This window comes from Pocillopora damicornis, chromosome 11 (assembly GCF_964200805.1).
Source record: "Pocillopora damicornis chromosome 11, jaPocDami1.2, whole genome shotgun sequence".
Taxonomy (NCBI): Eukaryota; Metazoa; Cnidaria; class Anthozoa; order Scleractinia; family Pocilloporidae; genus Pocillopora; species Pocillopora damicornis.
This window is the reverse complement of record NC_142680.1, coordinates 3,313,918-3,331,684: the sequence shown is the minus strand read 5'-3', so window position 1 is coordinate 3,331,684 and position 17,767 is coordinate 3,313,918. Positions and strand designations below refer to the sequence as shown.

At 40.3% G+C, this 17,767-nt stretch overlaps 4 protein-coding genes and 1 long non-coding RNA gene across 6 annotated transcripts; 2 read left to right on the top strand and 3 right to left on the bottom strand.

Moving 5' to 3' along the window:
• Positions 1 to 344: 344 nt before the first annotated feature.
• On the bottom strand, positions 345 to 6,181 carry LOC113666266 (histone H1.0). Of its 2 annotated transcripts, XM_089187674.1 has the most exons (2): positions 5,645 to 6,181; positions 345 to 374 (listed from the first exon to the last, which is right to left on the bottom strand). In XM_089187674.1, the coding sequence occupies exons 1-2, from the start codon at positions 6,179 to 6,181 to the stop codon at positions 345 to 347; spliced, it is 567 nt and encodes a 188-aa protein (XP_089043800.1). The 2 variants fall into 2 exon arrangements, with proteins under 2 accessions (XP_089043800.1, XP_027037829.2); XM_027182028.2 differs by lacking the exon at positions 345 to 374 and having other exon boundaries at positions 5,218 to 6,181.
• LOC113666265 (steroid 17-alpha-hydroxylase/17,20 lyase) lies at positions 470 to 4,087 on the bottom strand. The gene is made up of 4 exons (XM_027182027.2): positions 3,872 to 4,087; positions 2,887 to 3,044; positions 1,385 to 2,415; positions 470 to 777 (listed from the first exon to the last, which is right to left on the bottom strand). Exons 1-4 carry the CDS (start codon positions 4,060 to 4,062, stop codon positions 631 to 633), a joined length of 1,527 nt encoding a protein of 508 aa, XP_027037828.2. The 5' UTR covers positions 4,063 to 4,087; the 3' UTR covers positions 470 to 630.
• A 1,001-nt stretch (positions 6,182 to 7,182) lies between the features above and the next one.
• Positions 7,183 to 11,041, bottom strand: LOC113666268 (uncharacterized). Its single transcript, XM_027182030.2, has 3 exons — positions 10,623 to 11,041; positions 8,943 to 9,719; positions 7,183 to 7,560 (listed from the first exon to the last, which is right to left on the bottom strand). The coding sequence occupies exons 1-3, from the start codon at positions 10,981 to 10,983 to the stop codon at positions 7,514 to 7,516; spliced, it is 1,185 nt and encodes a 394-aa protein (XP_027037831.2). The 5' UTR covers positions 10,984 to 11,041; the 3' UTR covers positions 7,183 to 7,513.
• Positions 11,042 to 14,490: 3,449 nt separating this feature from the next.
• On the top strand, positions 14,491 to 15,163 carry LOC149037067 (uncharacterized). Its single transcript, XR_016180745.1, has 3 exons — positions 14,491 to 14,554; positions 14,902 to 14,987; positions 15,119 to 15,163. It is a non-coding gene; the product is annotated as an uncharacterized LOC149037067 (long non-coding RNA).
• A 199-nt stretch (positions 15,164 to 15,362) lies between these two features.
• LOC149037066 (zinc metalloproteinase-disintegrin-like batroxstatin-2) lies at positions 15,363 to 17,670 on the top strand. Its single transcript, XM_089188387.1, has 7 exons — positions 15,363 to 15,464; positions 15,688 to 15,751; positions 16,051 to 16,133; positions 16,273 to 16,563; positions 16,840 to 17,012; positions 17,158 to 17,236; positions 17,581 to 17,670. Exons 1-7 carry the CDS (start codon positions 15,363 to 15,365, stop codon positions 17,668 to 17,670), a joined length of 882 nt encoding a protein of 293 aa, XP_089044513.1.
• The last annotated feature ends 97 nt before the right edge of the window (positions 17,671 to 17,767 follow it).

Sequence of the window (17,767 nt, the reverse complement as noted above, 5' to 3'; positions counted from 1 at the left end):
AATTAAGAACGCTTGAGCTCTTACCGCGTAAACAGATGGACTTATTCGTTTTTAGATGCGAAATGCGAGAACAAAAGAAGAATTTGCATTAATTACTGGCAGCTGTTTTATACTGATTCATTTACTTGGACGATATGAGCTCAGCAGTGTGAAGTTTCAACAATGAATGTCACTGCAGAAGGCTCAAGCGCGGGAACACGGCAAAGTACTGAAGACACCTACAAATACACTCACGCTCAAGTATAGTTATGGTCTCATAACAAGGCCCCGGATTAGGGCCACCGCAAAGGGTATTTACCCCTTTAGCGTTTGAGTGAAGAAGTCAAGCGAGCCGGTCAGGTCTCCTAAACGGGTCTTGTAGGCTTTTTAGATGGGTCGTAAGCTTTCAATCCAGAGTACAAACAACTAGAGCGAAATGATATGCGAATTCCCCATAACTGTATAAGGAAGACCAAAGAGCATTAGAGCATTTCACTGAAAAACATAGGATTCTTTTCCTTTATTTTCGATTTATTTGGTAAATAATAAGACCCTCAGGACAAAACAAAAACAAAACACTGATCGCTCGTACTCTTTGAAATAAGTCCTGAGCTAGTACAACTTCGTGAGGGTTTTTCTGACAACTAGCTATCATTGACGTTTTACAGCTCGGATCTGGAAAGGTGCTGGAAACCGGGTAAACCTGTTAACTCCTTTGATATCGGGAAGAACACCATCCTCTTGCGGTAAAAATGTGAACTTGTGCAACATCCAGGACAGGAAAATGAACAACTCGACCTGTAAGATAAAAGCGGTGTAGACTCATCAAACTGCGTTGCCTGCGTATAACTTGAACTAACTATATTACTCTGGAGCAAGGTATCCTACCATTACAGAGAGGTTATTATTAATAATGTCATTATAATTATTATTATTATTATTGTTGCTATTGTCGTTATTACTATTATTGTTATTATCATTGTTGACTCAGATTTACAGATCGAAAATATCAGAGCTTGCCCGAATTAATCTTTGATTTTAGGAATTCGAGATTTTTTTTTAAACTTGTTTCTTTTCATACCAGAGACGAATAATTTTCTTTAGTCATGATTTAATTCAAAACACCGGACTCCTTGCAAGAGTTACTGATCGCATCTGAGCAACACATGATTGTATTTTTTTATGATTTACACGATTCTTAATGTTTTATAGAGTTTAATTCTTACTTCAATTTTTTTCTGTAAATCACTTACATATTTTCAAATTTAAAAAAAAATTTCATTGTAAAAAATTATTACTATTACTATTATTATTATTGTATCAGTCAAATGGTAACACCTCTTAACACTTCAGCCCGTCAGTTTTAGAAGAAAATGCCTGATTCAGAGCAAATGATGAATGATACCTTGGCAAGTGCCTCGCCAGCACAGACTCGGCGTCCAGCGGAAAAGGGCAAAAAGTTTCCAGAGTTGGTAATAAGTTGACCATCAGCATCAATATGGCGGCGAGGGTTGAATGCAGCTGGATTCTCCCAACAGCTTGGATCCATGTGAACAGCCATTAAGTTGGCAACAACTACAGTATCCCTTGGAACACGGTAACCAGCAAGTGTGGTGTCCTTCAAAGTGTAGTGAGGAAGTGCAGCTTCGACGACATTCCCGAGGCGCAGTGATTCCATGATAGTGGCCTGTACCTGTGGAAGATTTGGACGATCATCCAGGCCTGGCATCCGGTCCTTTCCAACCACCTCATCGAGCTGACGTTGTATCTCCCTTTGGCACTCAGGATGGTGGACAAGGTATGCAATGGCCCAACGAAGGGTTGTGCTCGTGGTCTCGTAACCAGCGCTGAACATATCCTCCAAAGCGTTAATTATGTAGTCATCTGACAAGAGGGATGCTTTCTCTTCGGCACCTACCTCATTCTCGGCAGCAATCCTCTCCTTTAAGAGACTACCAGTGAGGCTCTCAACCGCTGCTTTTGGATCGAATGCTGTTTCCTGCTCCCTGAGCTGACTACGCAGAATTTCAAAGATTCGATCGAAAATCTTCTGCATTTTTCGGTAGGCTTTGAATGGAAAGAATTTGGCTACAGGGAATTGATCTAATGCAAAGACCTGAACATTCATTTCATCATCAGTGAAGACACTTATATTTAATTGCAGCAGTTCCTGAAAATCCGTATGAGACGAATCAAAGTGCTCTCCAAATGCTATTCGACAAATCACATTTGCAACGCTCTCCGTCACAATTTGTGAGGGGTCAAAAGCAGATCCTTCTTGATCTTCAAAGTATCGTAGCAACCTCGTTGCTTGCTCAGACATTCTGCGCTCAATCAGCTGCTGATCCGAGATGTACCTTCGCACGGCTGTCATGAAGAGCTTGCGATGAAACTTCCAGGCAGGACCGTAATTTCCGAGTGCAATATCCTTCCCACCTACAAAGCAAGTTGGCATTTATCCTTGATCAAGTATTAAAAATAGCAATTTCGCCTGAAGGCAAACCTCTGCATCTCACATTAAAAAGAAAAAGTGCATGGAAAAAAATAAAAAGTCAAAGAAAATAACTAATTACGCGTGTAATCGCGACACCGATTAGAGTCAAACCTTACTAGATTATAAGCAATTAGATAACTGACCATGCTTTGAGCTGGTGCAAACTTTTTTACGGAAAAATTCGATAATGCGTCAAATTTTTAGTAAGCATGACGGCCATGTGGGTGAAAAGCCAATGTGAATTTTCGGTTCAAAGTTGAAAATTTCCTTGCAGATATTGGCGGAAAGTTCTTCCAAACCATTTATTTGATATTTTGTAGTTCTCTCAAATGTAACTTTATTCCGCGGAGCTAGGCTTAAGAACCGCTATAAGAGAAACTATTTCGTAGATAAAAAATGTTTTCAGCACATACCAAGAGTAGTCATCTGAAAGCTATGAAATGGAGGTCTCCCGGCATAATCGGCAGATTTATTCACGAGCACTTCCTTAACTGAAGCGGCGTCTTCAGCAATGATGGTCTTAAAACTTCCGATTTTCAATGAGTACAACTTTCCATATTTTTTCCTCAAGCTTTGTAATAGAGAAGAGAAAGCAAAGTACTTCATTAGTTTGCATTAACCTGCTCCCTTAGAAGGTAACAGTCAACCGTAAGGCAAATCGCGTAGATACTATAAAACAATATAAAGTTTTATTTTGTTATAGTTTGATTATTTTTCGTTGCTTTCATTTGTTTTTTTTCCTTTTAATTGTTCTATTTAACAATTGGGCTTTGAGCGCGAGAATAATTTTTTTCCCCGTGATAGTTGATAGGGGCGAAGTAACCTCTGAGTACAATATTGTTATTTGAAGGGGGATCTATAACCACTGGACAAGTCATATGTTTTTAAACTCCTTTCTACACCATTACTAATCCAAAAATGGTGGCTAATTGTGAACTTATCACTCGCCTAGTAATTTTAATCATATTTCGTGAGAAAATTGTGAAACTTAAAGTCTTCTTAAAAAAAAAAAAACAAGGTAATCAAACAGCCACCACTTTTGCTAACGTATGAAAATTTTAACCATTCTTATCTTTGCAGTATCCTCTTTATCGTTCATTTATCATTCATAGATAAAATGCTATTCTTGGGTAGCCCTGGCGTTCAACCTCATCAACATTTCTACTTTCTTAGCGTCACGCAACTCAAAATATCATGATGGAGGCTCCAACATTGCAATATTATTTGTCTACTTTCCCGGCGCTAGCAGCTTGCGTAAAACTACTAAATAGATGAGCATTCGCTACCACTTGATAAATTCAAATGCTGTATACAGATAATAGCACGAAAAGGAAGACTGCGCGGTCGACTTAGCCGTGTTCAAAACTAGAAACAATATGAATAGCAGAGTGAACAAACCTCCTTGTGACTTCGCCAAAGCTTTCTCCAGAATCAAAGCTTAACATATTACCAATAAAAGGCAAAGATGTCAAACGAGGTCCCGGCGGCATGTTCCTTAACTGATAGAGTTCAATCATTTGGTTAAGAATCAGGATGAAAACTATAGCCAGGAAAACATTTCCAAACGTAATGAACTCCGGTAACTCCATCTTCCATTATGCAAATACGAGCTCAAAAAACAGATGTCACCAATAGGGAAGAGTCACGTAACTGGGAAAACGCTAATTCTTTATTGTTCAGCTCACAAATATTTAAAACGTTGCATGACGGGGTATCCGTGACATAACTATTTCGCTATTTGGAAACTGGAGAGCATTTTTATGGACATCAAGAATAGCTATAGACGACAAGTGTCTAAGCCGTGTGAAATCCTTAGAATCGTCGAGAGAAGTGACATTGAACTGTGTCATCGCCTCATGTTTTAATGTCTAATGCTTGTGCGATCCTTCTTAAAGCTTCCTTAAAACTTACGGCAATGACCGAGACTAATTTCATTTCCTCAGTATGTACTCGTCCTATTCTCTTTGGTCGCCGCAATTAGTGCTCACTACACAATTTCAATGCCCAAAAGGGAAAAGAGGTCAAACGTTGGAAGTTCTTCATCTTTATCATCGTCTATGACATCGGATGTCTCCAAGACAGGTGTGCAGGGGACCAGAGATCGAGGAGAGGTTATTTTATCGACTGAATTGGTGTTTTCACCAGGAGAATAAGCTACTTCCTCATTTGCTTCTTTATTTAATTCTATAGGATTTTGAGAGTTGGAACATTGCGATCAAACTAGAGTTTTAGACGATACTACTAGCTGTTTCCCATGCAGTCAAGGGCAATCTTGTAAAACTCCTCACGTCTTAGACCAGATAATAACTTAGGCTAAAGACAAAGAGGTGCTCGGAGGGGCTAAACCCGTTTAGTATGAAGATAATACCTTGGGCATCTGTCTATTTTCAATTCCTGTTCACTGAACAATTTTTGTTATATATATTTTGAGTAGAGGTAGCATGTTCATCATTTCCTTCGCTAAATGCTCGCCTTTACACAAGCCAGCGACAGAAGTCCTTTGTCTTTGGGGGGGGGGGGGGGGGGTTCTTTCTGTCCATTCATGAACATTTTTGACCCAGTCACGATTCAATGACTACCATAAGAAGTTGCGCTGAATCTCTCTGAGGCCAAAGCAAAGAAGTGCCCATTGACAGGACAGGACAGCAAACCTTCTTTCCTAACTAGTGACAGAGGTAAAAGACTGCCTCACTGCCGTGACAAGCATTGAGAGCACTTTCTAGAAATGTCAGCTCTAGGTACGTAAGTAACAATCGATTTTTGGCGCAATTTCTCTTACAGCCATTGATTCATGACTAGGCATAAAATGTCATAGAAAATGTTGTTCATCGTGGTTTTTGTAGAAATTAACGTTGAACCGTTTGTCTTATGATAAAGGGTAAGTCTATCAATTGTTTTGATTGCGAAGTTTCAACTGCTATAGTGCTAGTCTGCAACTGCTAGTCTAGTCTTCGTCAGGCGTCTGCCGAGGCATATAATGTATTGATGTTGGCAAAGCAAAACCAGCACCTTTATAAAGGAATGGCTCTCGAAAGGTAAACAGAAGATACAGGCAAGAAGGGCAGTTAAACTTACTTTCGAAAATTGCACAGTTGGTTATTTCTTTTATTACATTTGGTGGCTCCTAAAGGAACCGTTTTGTTAATGATAAGCAGCCAACACTCCTTAGGCTTTCTTGGCTGCCGATTTCTTGGTGGGCTTTTTAGTGGGACTTTTCTTAGCTGGCTTCTTGGCTGCGGGTTTCTTTTCTGTCGGTTTTTTGTCCGCGAGTTTCTTTGCCACTGGCTTCTTAGCTGAGGTTTTTTTCGCTTCTGGCTTCTTAACCGCTGGTTTCTTTGCTGACTTCTTGGCGGAGGATTTCTTTGGTTTGGCAACAGGCTCCCTCTTTGCCGCCGGCTTCTTTATCGGTTTCTTGTCCTTCTTTTCTTCCTTAGGCAGCTTGAAGGATCCCGAAGCACCAACTCCCTTAGTTTGGAGGAGTTTTCCACTTGCAGCGCCCCTCTTCAAAGCCATCTTCAAATGTGAGCTGACCTCACCAACCTTGTAGTTGGCTTTGATATACTTCTCAATGGCTTGGCGGGAGGAACCGTTTCTCTCTTTCAGCGCTTGGATGGCAGCCTTGGTCATCTCAAAATAAGTTGGATGTTCGACTGGCTTCTTAGGCACAACTGGCTTCTTTTTAGCGGGGGACTTTGCTGCTCCAGACATCATGAAAATTTAACTCTTCCTTCCTCGAATTGAAGACACGAATGGTTAACTTCGATGTGCTGGAAAATATATATGGAAATAATACGGACCACCGTGAAGACAGCTTAAAGAAAATGGCGGCGTTTATAGTTGTGCAGATTTGCCTTCATATTTCGAAAAATAGAACTCCACAAAAGCAAGTTTTATCCAAAGCAAAGCTAAAAATCTGTAGTTCATATGTTTTGAAAGCAGCATGCATAACAATCATTGACCTTCATGACAGGACGGATAATGCGTGCACTGTAAGTACCTCTCGTTGTCCCATACAAAGCCTTAGAAAAGTTTTCTAAGGCTTTGTATGGGACAGCGGGAGGTACTTACAGTGCACGCGTTTTCCGTCCTGTCATGACCCAGCCAAAGCACGCCTTTTTTATCTACAGTGTTCCCTAGGAGCCACCAAATCTCACAAAAGTCGTGACCAGTATACCCCACAGACGCTGAAGGGGTGATTGATCCACCGAACTCGGCGTCAGAAAAGGCAAACAATAAAATGGCCAGAATCTGCGAACTGACATATATCGGGATCAGAGGCGGCTACCGTCACGTGTGAAACTTTGATCTCGGGATGCAGTATTTGACGAAAATCCAGCGAACTAGTCAATGTGAATACAGTATAAATTCATAGAACGACGGCGACGTAAAACAGGCGTGTTTTAGCGAAATACTCAAAGGAAGGCGAGGTCTTTGCGTGCGTTTGTCGGCGCACACAAAAAGAAGACAAAGACCCCGCGTTCTCATGTTGCAAGGGTACACTTACTAGCGCGTGAGCTGTTGCGTTATATCTGGTACTGATCACACGCACACACTTACTGATGCGTCGGGTGCTCTGTTATATCTGTTACTGATCACTCGCGTACACTTACTGGTGCACGAGCTTTTGCGTAATAGCTGTTACTGACCGCACGTGCACATATATTAGCACGTGAGCTGTTGCGTTTTCTTTGTTAACAAGCGCACGCGTATAACTCAATGCCTTAAGACAGGCGTTCATTTAATGATGTTTTAAATCATTATATCGTCTTTCTCGTATGCGCACACATCCGTGCAGTGAAGAGAGCGCGAACAGTGTGCAGCAAGTATGCAACATTCATCGAAGGAGTTATGCGTCATCGCTTTAAAATAAGAACATAAACGCTTGCCATCAAGGGAACAACAAATGACATTTCAGTTAAGGATAAATTATTATGCAAAGTGCTTTCAAGCTGGAACTGAACCATAAAGCTAACTGTATCAAGGAGAGTTAAACAGAATTAAGACGAAGATTCGAACTGAACTAAGTGCAGACTCCTGAGATCAATGATGGCGACCTTTCAGGCGAGTAAATAACTTCTTTACAATTCCTGCAAAGAACATAAAAAATCCAGTTTTAAATATTGCAGGTTTTATATTTCCAATTTCAAATTGCAACACTGATATATTAGATAGAAGCTACGATTGTTTCATAATCTGCATACAAACGTTGTTGTGAAGTAAGCGTGTAAAGCCGGCGACACACCCGGCGATTTTAATTGCCGATCGCGGCGATCGACGATAATCACCAAGTGTGTCGCCGGCTTTAAGAGCAGGAATGAAGCGGAAGAAAAGCACGTGGAAAGTCTGTGGAATTCAATGGACGTCTCCCACCCGTCCCTTCTCTCCTCATCCCTTTCCAAACCCCTTACGTTCGCTTCCGTACTTGATGATGATCTTAGGTCTGCGAACGACTACTCTTTTCGCAGTCTAAGATACAGAGAATCTTTATTTCTATTGTTAGCAGGGTTAGTATTTCTCACGGCTTCTTCTGTTCCGTAATTGAGTCTGTGTCTTCCACAAGACAGTATAAAACATGCGCGAGTTGAATGTGGGGGGAAGGTGAGTGGTTGAGGGATCAAGGAGCTAGGTAAGATGACAAGATTTTCTGGACCAACATCAACAAGAGTGAGTTACACTATTTGATCGGCTCGACATAATATGTACTTTTTGACTGAATGGGAGGGCCAGACGGGAAAATATTTGGCTCGACGTCTCTTGACGTACGGACCGAGGACAGCGAGGTCCGTGCACCATGACAGACCTTTTGTTTAATCTTTTGTTTTTTTCCTTTAAATTTTTGCGGCAAAGCCTTATGAGTGCAGGGCCGGACGGCTTTTTCCGGAGCGGCTCACGTCAACCAATCCGGCCTTACACACGTCTGGCCCGAACAGTAAATGAGCATTTTGTCACTTGACCACTAATGTTGAAAATTTAGAAATTTTGTTTTAGCCTAAGTAGTATGCGATAGACGGGCGCTTGAGGGACAACCACGAAAAAGATTCGATAATAAAAAACCCTTTCCTATGTCTTTTCGAGTCAGAACAATAAAACACACAATTCGTCGAAAAACGCGACTTTTTTTCTCTTTTCTTTTTTTCCCTCAAGTTTTTGCGACAAAGGCGAGTGAGTGCTTGGCCAGACGGTTTTTTCCTGATCAGTTCACGTCAACCCTTCCAGCCCTACACACTACACACGTCAGTTTCCATTATGGTTTTCTGTGAGATTGCACACGCGGGGTCGCACGAGCCATATGATAACATAGATTATTTCTCACCCAATTAATGAGATGACACAAAGAAAGAAAAACTGAAATCAGTGAGTTCTCGACGAACAAGGGCGTAGCTAAAATTCGCTCCGAATTCGATTTCAGTTTTCAGCCTGTTTCATTGACGCTAAGAAAACAGTCAAAGAGCTATGATAATCTAAATACCTTTCCTGTCACCAAACCATCCTTTCTCTATCATCGAAGAGTTCCTTGTGCTGGAAGCTCTCCTTAAATCCCAAGGAGGCACATAAGCTGGGGTGGCCCAGGTACCACGCCCAGCGATTCTTTTTCCTTCGTAAGACCTACCATTATCTGCTGCTTTTTCTTTTACGTTCTTAAAAGATCTTGAATCTAGTCTCAGACTACGACGTCGTACATGCTCATTAAAATCTTTGATTTCCTCCTCTTCTGAATCAGACTCCAAACCCCAAAACTTGTCTCTTTCTTTTAAAATCCTCTGGCAATCTCCACAACGGAGGGGTGTCTCATTGTTGGACTTTTTCTGTTTGTTGTCGTCGTCATCGTATTTAGCAACGGTTGTGGTTGTAGCAATATTTTCATGGTGCACAGCCGTGCTACGAGCACTTTGCATTTCCTTCTCGTTTTCCAGAGAAGCTGTGTAATTTGCCGACATGTCACGTCTCTTTGCCGGTCGAAATCGTGTTCTCCTTTGGCTTGTAAGCCCATGAACATTGTTAATTCTATTGTGAGGCAATCGCTTAGTTGATTGGACGTGTCTTGGTATCCAATCAGACGCTTCTGGCCTGTTTTCTTTTGCGGCAATCTCCTTATCTGACCCAGCTTCCTCACGAACATGTGAGCCTGGTAAATTAAACCTCACTTTGCGCATGTGTGGTGGGAGTTTAGATCTTAACACTAAACTTGATTGGCCAAGTTTTTCTTTCCTCATAGCACTAACTCTGCTCCATATTTCATCTTCATCTGTGTATACGAAATGAAAGGACAAAAAAGAAATCTAGCCACACGCTTGAGCACATTTTTTTAATTGTTACATTGAGTACGTTTGAATTGCAAAGTTCAGTAACTATAGCGTGTAAAAAGAGTTAACAATACGCATACCATTTAATTTTTCATAAACAAGCTGGTGCAGTCGATAAGTAAATCAGGCAGTCGGTCAGTCAGTCAATAAGTCAGTCACACAGACTGACAGACAGACAGATAGATGGTCACTCATTAGTTAGTCAGACAGTCGGACACATTGTCGGTTAGTCAGTCAATAAGTCAGTCAGACAAATAATCAGTCAATCAGTCAGTCAGTCAGTCAATGAGTCAGTCAATCAATCAGTTAGTCAATAATTCAGTCAGACAGACAGACAGTCAGTCAATAACTCAGTCAGACAGACAGACAGTCAGTCAATAATTCAGTCAGACAGACAGACAGTCAGTCTCTCAGTCAGTCAGACAGTCGGACACAATCGGTCAGTCAGTGAGTCAATAAGTCGGTCAGACAGTCGGTCAGTCAGTTAGTTAGTCATACAGTCAGACAGATAGTTGGTCTGTCGGTTAGTCACTCGCGCAGTCCATCAACTGTCAGTCTGTGGATCGGTGGATCGGTGGGTCGAGTGTTTAGTCAGTCCTTCAATCAGTCATTCAGTCAATCCTTTGTTCAGTCAGTTACTCAATAGGTTTGTCGGTCGTTTTGACGGACGTTCATTCAACCAGTCCGTCACTCTGTATTTTATTACCATGCTGGGAAATATGAGTGGTAGCTTGTGCCTCGGAGTAACTCAGAATCTCGATGACAAATTAAAATAATTAGGAAGCCAGTGATGGTAGAAGTGACTTAACATTGAATATGATAACAATGATGAGGCTACAACTCACCCTCATCGCGAAAATACATCTTTGGATGTCTTCTAGTATCTTCTAGTTCGAATCGTTTCTCTACAAGATCCAATCTGCCTTTTATGTCATTTATTTCATCAAACAATTCGTCCAGCGCCATGGCTTTCACGTGACTGTTCAGATCTTTTAAAATCAGCTCGATCTCTGACACGTCATTTGCTTTTAAAGGTTTTGAGATGTATGTTCTTGTCAGGATCTCGCGCAGATCAACCAATGCCTCTATGATGATAAGTTTATCTTGTTCATCGGCACTATGTTGGAAATTCTTGTACATAACTAGAATTGAGTTAAGTTTGTTTAAAAGTTGCTCGTCCTTGCGTAGAATCTTTCTCGTCGCCATGTTCCTTGAGTTTGTAAGACTCAGCAACGTTTCTGTTAAACAGATTTTCTCATGTAGCTTTGGGCGGGGAGCGAACACATACAGCAAGTATCCTGGAAACATCTGTTCTACGTCATAAACTCGAACAAACGCGCGCGCATCCATTTACCTTAAGACTGCTGTACGACTCATGATAAAGAAAACTGACATGATAGTTGTCAGGATAAAGAAACTGGAGGAACTTGTAGAGACCATACAGCGATTTTCTGGAATGTCTTAACAGTAAGGGTCTTGCAAACAACGAGGATGTACGAGCAAATAAGGCTGATTGAGGGGTATGCTTAGGATAAAATATGTCCACATACCACCATAGTGTTTTTGCCGGCACATCCAGTTTAGTTATTGATATCGCTTGACTGGCGGAGCAGGAGGTACCTCACCTTAGCCCTTAAATGTTACAAAAAAATTCAGAGCTCACAGATGTGGAAAAAATTCCATATGTATTCAAAGATAAAACTTGAGTGTTAACAGACGAAAGAAGTTGTTGAATATCTGGAACAAACAAGATTCTTAGTCCTCAGGAGCGCATAGTAATGATAATCGATGATAAGAGTTATTCGTTGATTGAAGTATACTTCATTTTTTAGTAGAAGGGTTTTGGTTATTTTTGGATGGAGGTAATTATTTGCACTTCTTTATAAACGATAAGAGTTGAAGATAGAAAACTCTGTTAGTAAAGATTGTTATCTTGACTCGAGTAAAAGATGGGAAATAGGAAAAAAATTGTGAATTAAAAGAACTTGTATAGTACAATTGGCACATTGCGATCATAAAGTACATGTTACTTTTAAAAATAATTAGCTCTTTAATATTTGGAAACAGGGAGCATATTGTTCAAAACAGCCGAGCAATATGCGACCTGTTCTATTCACAATATTGCCACTAACACATTTGACGGCGACATGATTGAGTTAAACCAAGCGTGTTGTGTACAAAGGTAGTGTACGCTGTAATTCTAATTGTTATCTGATCGCTTCTGGACATCAAATTGTCACCATATGCACAAATTAAGTATTTTACAAATTTCAGTTTAACGTATTGTCAAGATATTTAGCATTTTTACGGCTTCGGAACTAATTAAAGAGAATGCAACATACCCTAACCTGCTTTCTAATGACACGGTTGTCGACCAATCAAGTTGGTTGTTTAATAGGTTATTATAATCCATTTAATTTAATTGTTGGATATAAATGATTGGTTCGATTACGTATTTGTTCATCATTTAACTTAATTGTTACACTACTCGTGGCACAGAACCTAATTTGGAGAACTATTAGTTAACGAAACGTTTACAGGCTGCTGACTTATAAAACTCGTTGTTGAAAAGACTGGGATCACCAGATAGCAAACATCCACGCCTCTGGTAAGTGATATTGATTGTAACTCTCCTTGCTGAAGTAATAAACGAGATCGTTTTCCAGTGAAGGCAACATCGAACACTTGATAAGCTGTCAACTTCCTTTCAAACACTTTTTAAACTAAAGACCAAAATAAACCGAGTTACGAACAATGATGAGTCCGACCTACAAGACTCAGCGGGAACAAATTCAAAATCACCAAACAAATGTCAAATTTTACCAAATAAAATATCGGGAAGACATCGGAAAGAGTACAAATAAGATTTTTTCCACGGAATTAGGAGTGACTCCTGAGTGACCTAAAACATCAAGCTAGTGTTAAAACTCTTCTTAACATCTAATTACTCCTTAAAATATCACCCACGAATCACACATAGAGTTCTCGAGATTAAAGGAAACGAATCACCAAAAGTGATAAAGAAGCTCTTGATTGCCTAACAAATTCTACTTGTCAGCATCTTAAGAAATGTAGAGAGAGCAGTTTGAAGAACATGTATACTAAGTTAGAGTGTAAAGAGTTAAATTGCGTCTGTTGAAACCAATTCCGCCTGCAGCTGCAGTTCAGTTATTCCATGTAATCAGGGAAATAATAAATTGCAACGGCCATAGTGACTATTATAAAATGAACAACATCGATCAACTCTGGAATCCCTCGAAATTTAACTGAATGAAAACACTTTCCTCACTTTCCCATTGTAACAATTTTCTGGACGTTTATTTCTCCCCTGCTTAGGGTAGGAAAGAAACATGACTTGGTTGAACGCCGCGGCGTACATTTGTGGAATTCTTCTGCTGATTATTTGCATCATCACAGGTACGCTCAACAGTGATTGGTAGCTATTTGAATATATCTTTTTTAGTACAGTATATCCTCGGTTCCAAATTGATTGCATTTTTTTTTATTTCGTTTTCAGTTTCTAAACAAGTAATAACTACTTTCCCAGCAAAAAATGAAGCTTAATTTCGAAACCAGGTTTTTTTTAGCAGGTTACCCGGTAATACCTAGAGTCACGGCCTTACTCAAATTGCGATCAGGTGTTCTTTTTCTTGGTGAACGCGATCGCCTTTAAGTCCCAGATATGATCAACAACATCTCTTCGAACATTTTCTTGCAAACAAAGGAAATATCAACCACGGGATGTTGCATTTTCTGATTTGACACTAAATTCTCAGAGGCAACATGATAAGAAATGTATCGCTGGAAGTGAGGAGAATTAAGATCGAGATTTCAGGAGTAAAAGTGTGAATACGTTTAACTGATAGAGTCTGAAGGCGAGAGGTTTAAGATTCCCGGAGAGGAAATGGACCCTAGAAGTACAAAACTGGTATATCCCAAAAGACTTTTGAGAAATGGTGATACCAGAGAATGCGTATCTACTAAAGAGAACGTGAGTATGTTAACGAACAATTTGTGTCTTGCTCCCAAGAAAAGCGAATGGCGAACGACGCCTGGGTTACGGGTGAAGGTCCTTGCACTCTTACTAAGCGCTTACCACGTTAACCCTCACAAGAAACAAGTATGGATGAACTTCAAACAAACATCCCAAGATCTGTGTCGTATTCAGGACCACCACAATATGAGAAATTAGGCTCTGATTCGATTAGTAACGATTCGTGGGTATCCAAGGCAACACAGTTTTACTAATGATTTTTATGACTTGCACAGGAAGATCACATCAGTGAGGTGAGCTTTGTCATCCCATCACACAGTGGTGAGCACATTGTTGATCTGCATCAAAACAAGTGAGTTAAATGATCAATGATACATTCGTCTCGGGATTGCAGCTGTACTCTCTCCACTGTGATTCGTATTAATAGCAGTTTGTTGTAGAGAAATTTATTACATCCGGGGTTGCTTTGATTTGGCTTTATTTCGCTCTGTGATTGGTCCAGAAAACTCGTGCTACCCTCTCAACCAATCAGATGCAAAACTAAAACCAATCACGACTAGGTCTACCCTGTTTTCCCGCATTCGGGGCAAAAACAGGCTCATTCCCAAACTAGTCTTATGTTCTCTTACCGCAAATTAACTTGTGTCAAGTGTCGACAAATGGCCACAATAAAAACATTAAAGTGAGGCTGATTTTTCTGATATTTTTCTTTACAGGGAACTTGTACCTCGTTCGTTTATGATTAGATCCTTTGAGAAGGACGGTTCACCCGTGATGAAAACGGTAGGGAAGCTTAACACAAGTACCATTAGAAAATGTCAAGATGTCTTACCATAAGTTAACTCCGAAAAAAGAACCCTGTATAAACTGTGTTAAGACTGAATACATAGCTTTGCCTAATGGCATTTTCTGTCCCTCTTCCTTGCTCCCCTCCCCTCTTCCCTCTCCTCCTGCTTTCCCCTGCCACTTCCCCCTGCCACTTCCCCCACCCCTGGGAGATCATGAAGAGAGATGATTGGAGGAGAAAGATTACGTTACTCTTCTTATGAGAAAGACGCCCGGGAGACCCGGGAATACTTTTGTACCCAACTGAATTGATTTCATGTTGGTCGCTTATTCATATCTTATAGTTAAGGCCGGAAAACTGCCATTACCATGGGAAAATCCGAGGCAACGAAGAATCCACGGCCGTAATCAGCACTTGTACTGGATTAAGGTAATTTTTACCGGCTTGAAATTGTTTCAAGGTCCTTTACAAAGTTTAATTTTAGACCCATTGAATCACAGTATTTGAGATTATCAGAAGATTCATTGTGGGTTAGAAAAGTTCTTTCTGTTCAACGGCAGGGGTTATATTGACGATGGAAAGCAAAGACTATACGTGGAACCCGCAACGTCCGAGGTATGCCATGCAGTCATGTAAACATAAGGCGGTATGCAGAAATAAGACATGTTTAAGGGCGTATCTAAGGGAGGAGAATCTAAGAACATATGTCACTCTCCTCTTTTTCAAGAAAAAGGGACAATCTATAACATAACAGCTTGGAAGGCCTCAGAAATTCTAATTACACGGTAGCGAACGAGCCCCGTCATGAAAAATCTTTCTTACGTCTTAAATGGTGATGTGACAGTATTGAGGTGTTTCAAACTGCGACTGGATGAACTGAGTCTTTTTGAGAAGAGGAACGAAGAGGCAACGACTCAAATTTATCATTTTTGGGCTAACGTTTATAGCCCTTAAATACGAAGCTGAAGTTCCAGAAATAAACAAGAAATTTATCTTGTGATGTAACATTGGTGTTGTCCGAGAGACCTTTTAAAGCTGTAGCCATTACCATGAGCTCACGCTCTCTAGAGTCGTCTCATTTTCTTGTGTTTGTTTTCAACGTGCATGTCTCTCATTTTTTCATCATTAGTCAGACAGAGCACACAAGATTTACCGGACAAAGCCCCGCAGTAAGGAGGACAAAGTTTATTGCAGTAAGTAAGAACTATAACTGATTTCATCAACCACGGATAAAGAACTTTGAACTATTCTAACAGATAATCGATCAGCGATATGGTGAGCACTTAGCCTCAATTGGAAGGAATGACCCCAAGTTAGACGACGTTGATAAAGTTAAGTAGGACAGGTAATCGAAGAGATTCTCGCCGACAACAACCACCACCATTACAGCGACAGTAACATTATCAATAACGAAAGGTGAACTGTAAGAATACATTTAAAAAAAACCATATAGCCAAACTTTACACCGCACTATGCGATTTTTCCATCGTAGGCACATCTCACCCGAAGAACTTAAAAGCCATCGGGAAAAAATCATGGGATTATGATCATAGTGGTAACCGATCAACTCAAAGGGTAATCGAAGTTATTTGATGTATAAACATGAGCTATACTGGATTTTGATTGATGATCAAAATGGTATCAAAAATTAAAATTTAATCAACACACAAGCTATGTTATGTTTTGTGTTTTTGTACAATTTTTAAATCATCAGGTTCGTCGTGGAATTGACGAATTCTATCGTCCTTATTTCACTACGGCGGAGACCAGATACACAGAGCTTATGATAGCCGTGGACAAAAATTTGGTGAGATATGAAAATGTTGTCTTTGCATGTTTCATATCTCCTGGAACACTTCTGTGCCACTGCCGCAGCCGAGAGATAAAAGCTCAACATAATAATTTGTATTTTTTTGTTTTGTTTTTTCAACAGTACAATTATTTTGGAAACGAAGAGGAAGAAGTAACCAACCGTATGATAACTTTAGTAAATGCTGTGGATAAAGTAAGTAAATGAACTACGTAACCCTCCCCTCCCCTTCCACTTTTTTTCTCCGACGCCACCATCGTGCCATTCACTGTTTCGCCCCGTTTTATTGACTGAAACTCTGGAACAAGCTGGTGTAGATCTAAGTCAGAACTCACCAATAAGAAAATGTTGTCATTAGTCAAAGTTTGTAACAGCCTTATCTTTACCTCTTCCCACTGTGTATCTACGTTTTTTGATAGAGAAATAATAATCATAATGAGCGCTCTTAATCACGAGAGGAATTCTTTTCAGATTTATAGCAAAATAAACATCAGAGTGGTGTTGGTTGCACTGGAATTCTGGAACAATGGAGACAAAATAGACAGAAATGAAACAGCTTCGGTGTACTATGACAGATTCGCAAAATATCGAAAGAACACGCTGAAGAAAACCTTCCCTGATCATGATAATGCACAGTTAATGTGGTGAGTATAATTTCTGCTGGATTCTCTATCGTTTGCAAACTAGAATGTATGTATGTATGTATGAATATACTTTTGCCGAAATTAACCTTGAATAACTCAAAATGTGATTAAAACGCCGTATCAAGTTCGCTGTTTCTCGTTGTAGCAACAACAGCTGGACTGACGCGGCAGGAATGGCCGCGCTATATGGCATGTGCACCGATGATTCTTCAGGAATAGTTGCGGTAATAAACTGTCTTTCATTTTGAAAGAAGGGGGTAATTTTCTCAAGAAACTGTACAGCTACGTCCGCAGGGGAGGGGGGGGGGGTTGGTTGGGGTATCCCATGAGAATTTGGTTTCATTAACTAAGTTGATAATGTAAGTTGGCCACGGTAAAAATTTTATTAAGCTGACATTTTGAGCAGTAGCCCTTCGTCAGGGCGAATTTACTTTTGTAATAAACTTTATCGGGCACACCGTTTGGTTTAACTCTCATTTTGACATCATTCCGTACAGTAGAGCTGGGTCTCTTCACTTAAGAGTGCACATGTGCGTGGTCAATTCATTGATTAATTTCCTTCTTGTAGTGGGACCATTATATCTCCGTGGGACCTTGGATAGCCTCAGCCCATGAGATGGGACATAACTTTGGTATGGAACACGATGAAGGTCAGTAAGCAATATATATTCTAGTAGTCTGCACTTTAGCTGAATAAGCAACTGAGTAAGGAACGAAAATAACAATGGTCAAGAAAGATTTGGATCACGTTAACA

Excerpts from the sequence above, each read along its gene's own strand:
- LOC113666265 (XM_027182027.2), bottom strand. The coding sequence starts at position 4,062 with ATGGAGTTACCGGAGTTCATTACGTTTGGAAATGTTTTCCTGGCTATA. Across the intron at positions 3,045-3,871 it reads TTTGGCGAAGTCACAAGGAG|CTTGAGGAAAAAATATGGAA; the intron begins GTTTGTTCACTC and ends TCTATTACAAAG. Across the intron at positions 2,416-2,886 it reads CTTTCAGATGACTACTCTTG|GTGGGAAGGATATTGCACTC; the intron begins GTATGTGCTGAA and ends CTTGCTTTGTAG.
- LOC113666266 (XM_089187674.1), bottom strand. The coding sequence starts at position 6,181 with ATGTCTGGAGCAGCAAAGTCCCCCGCTAAAAAGAAGCCAGTTGTGCCT. Across the intron at positions 375-5,644 it reads AGAAATCGGCAGCCAAGAAA|CCATCTAAAAAGCCTACAAG; the intron begins GCCTAAGGAGTG and ends AAAGCTTACGAC.
- LOC113666268 (XM_027182030.2), bottom strand. The coding sequence starts at position 10,983 with ATGGCGACGAGAAAGATTCTACGCAAGGACGAGCAACTTTTAAACAAA. Across the intron at positions 9,720-10,622 it reads GATGTATTTTCGCGATGAGG|ATGAAGATGAAATATGGAGC; the intron begins GTGAGTTGTAGC and ends TCGTATACACAG. Across the intron at positions 7,561-8,942 it reads ATGGTTTGGTGACAGGAAAG|GAATTGTAAAGAAGTTATTT; the intron begins GTATTTAGATTA and ends TGTTCTTTGCAG.
- LOC149037066 (XM_089188387.1), top strand. The coding sequence starts at position 15,363 with ATGAAAAATCTTTCTTACGTCTTAAATGGTGATGTGACAGTATTGAGG. Across the intron at positions 15,465-15,687 it reads TTGAGAAGAGGAACGAAGAG|TCAGACAGAGCACACAAGAT; the intron begins GCAACGACTCAA and ends TTTCATCATTAG. Across the intron at positions 17,237-17,580 it reads ATTCTTCAGGAATAGTTGCG|TGGGACCATTATATCTCCGT; the intron begins GTAATAAACTGT and ends TCCTTCTTGTAG.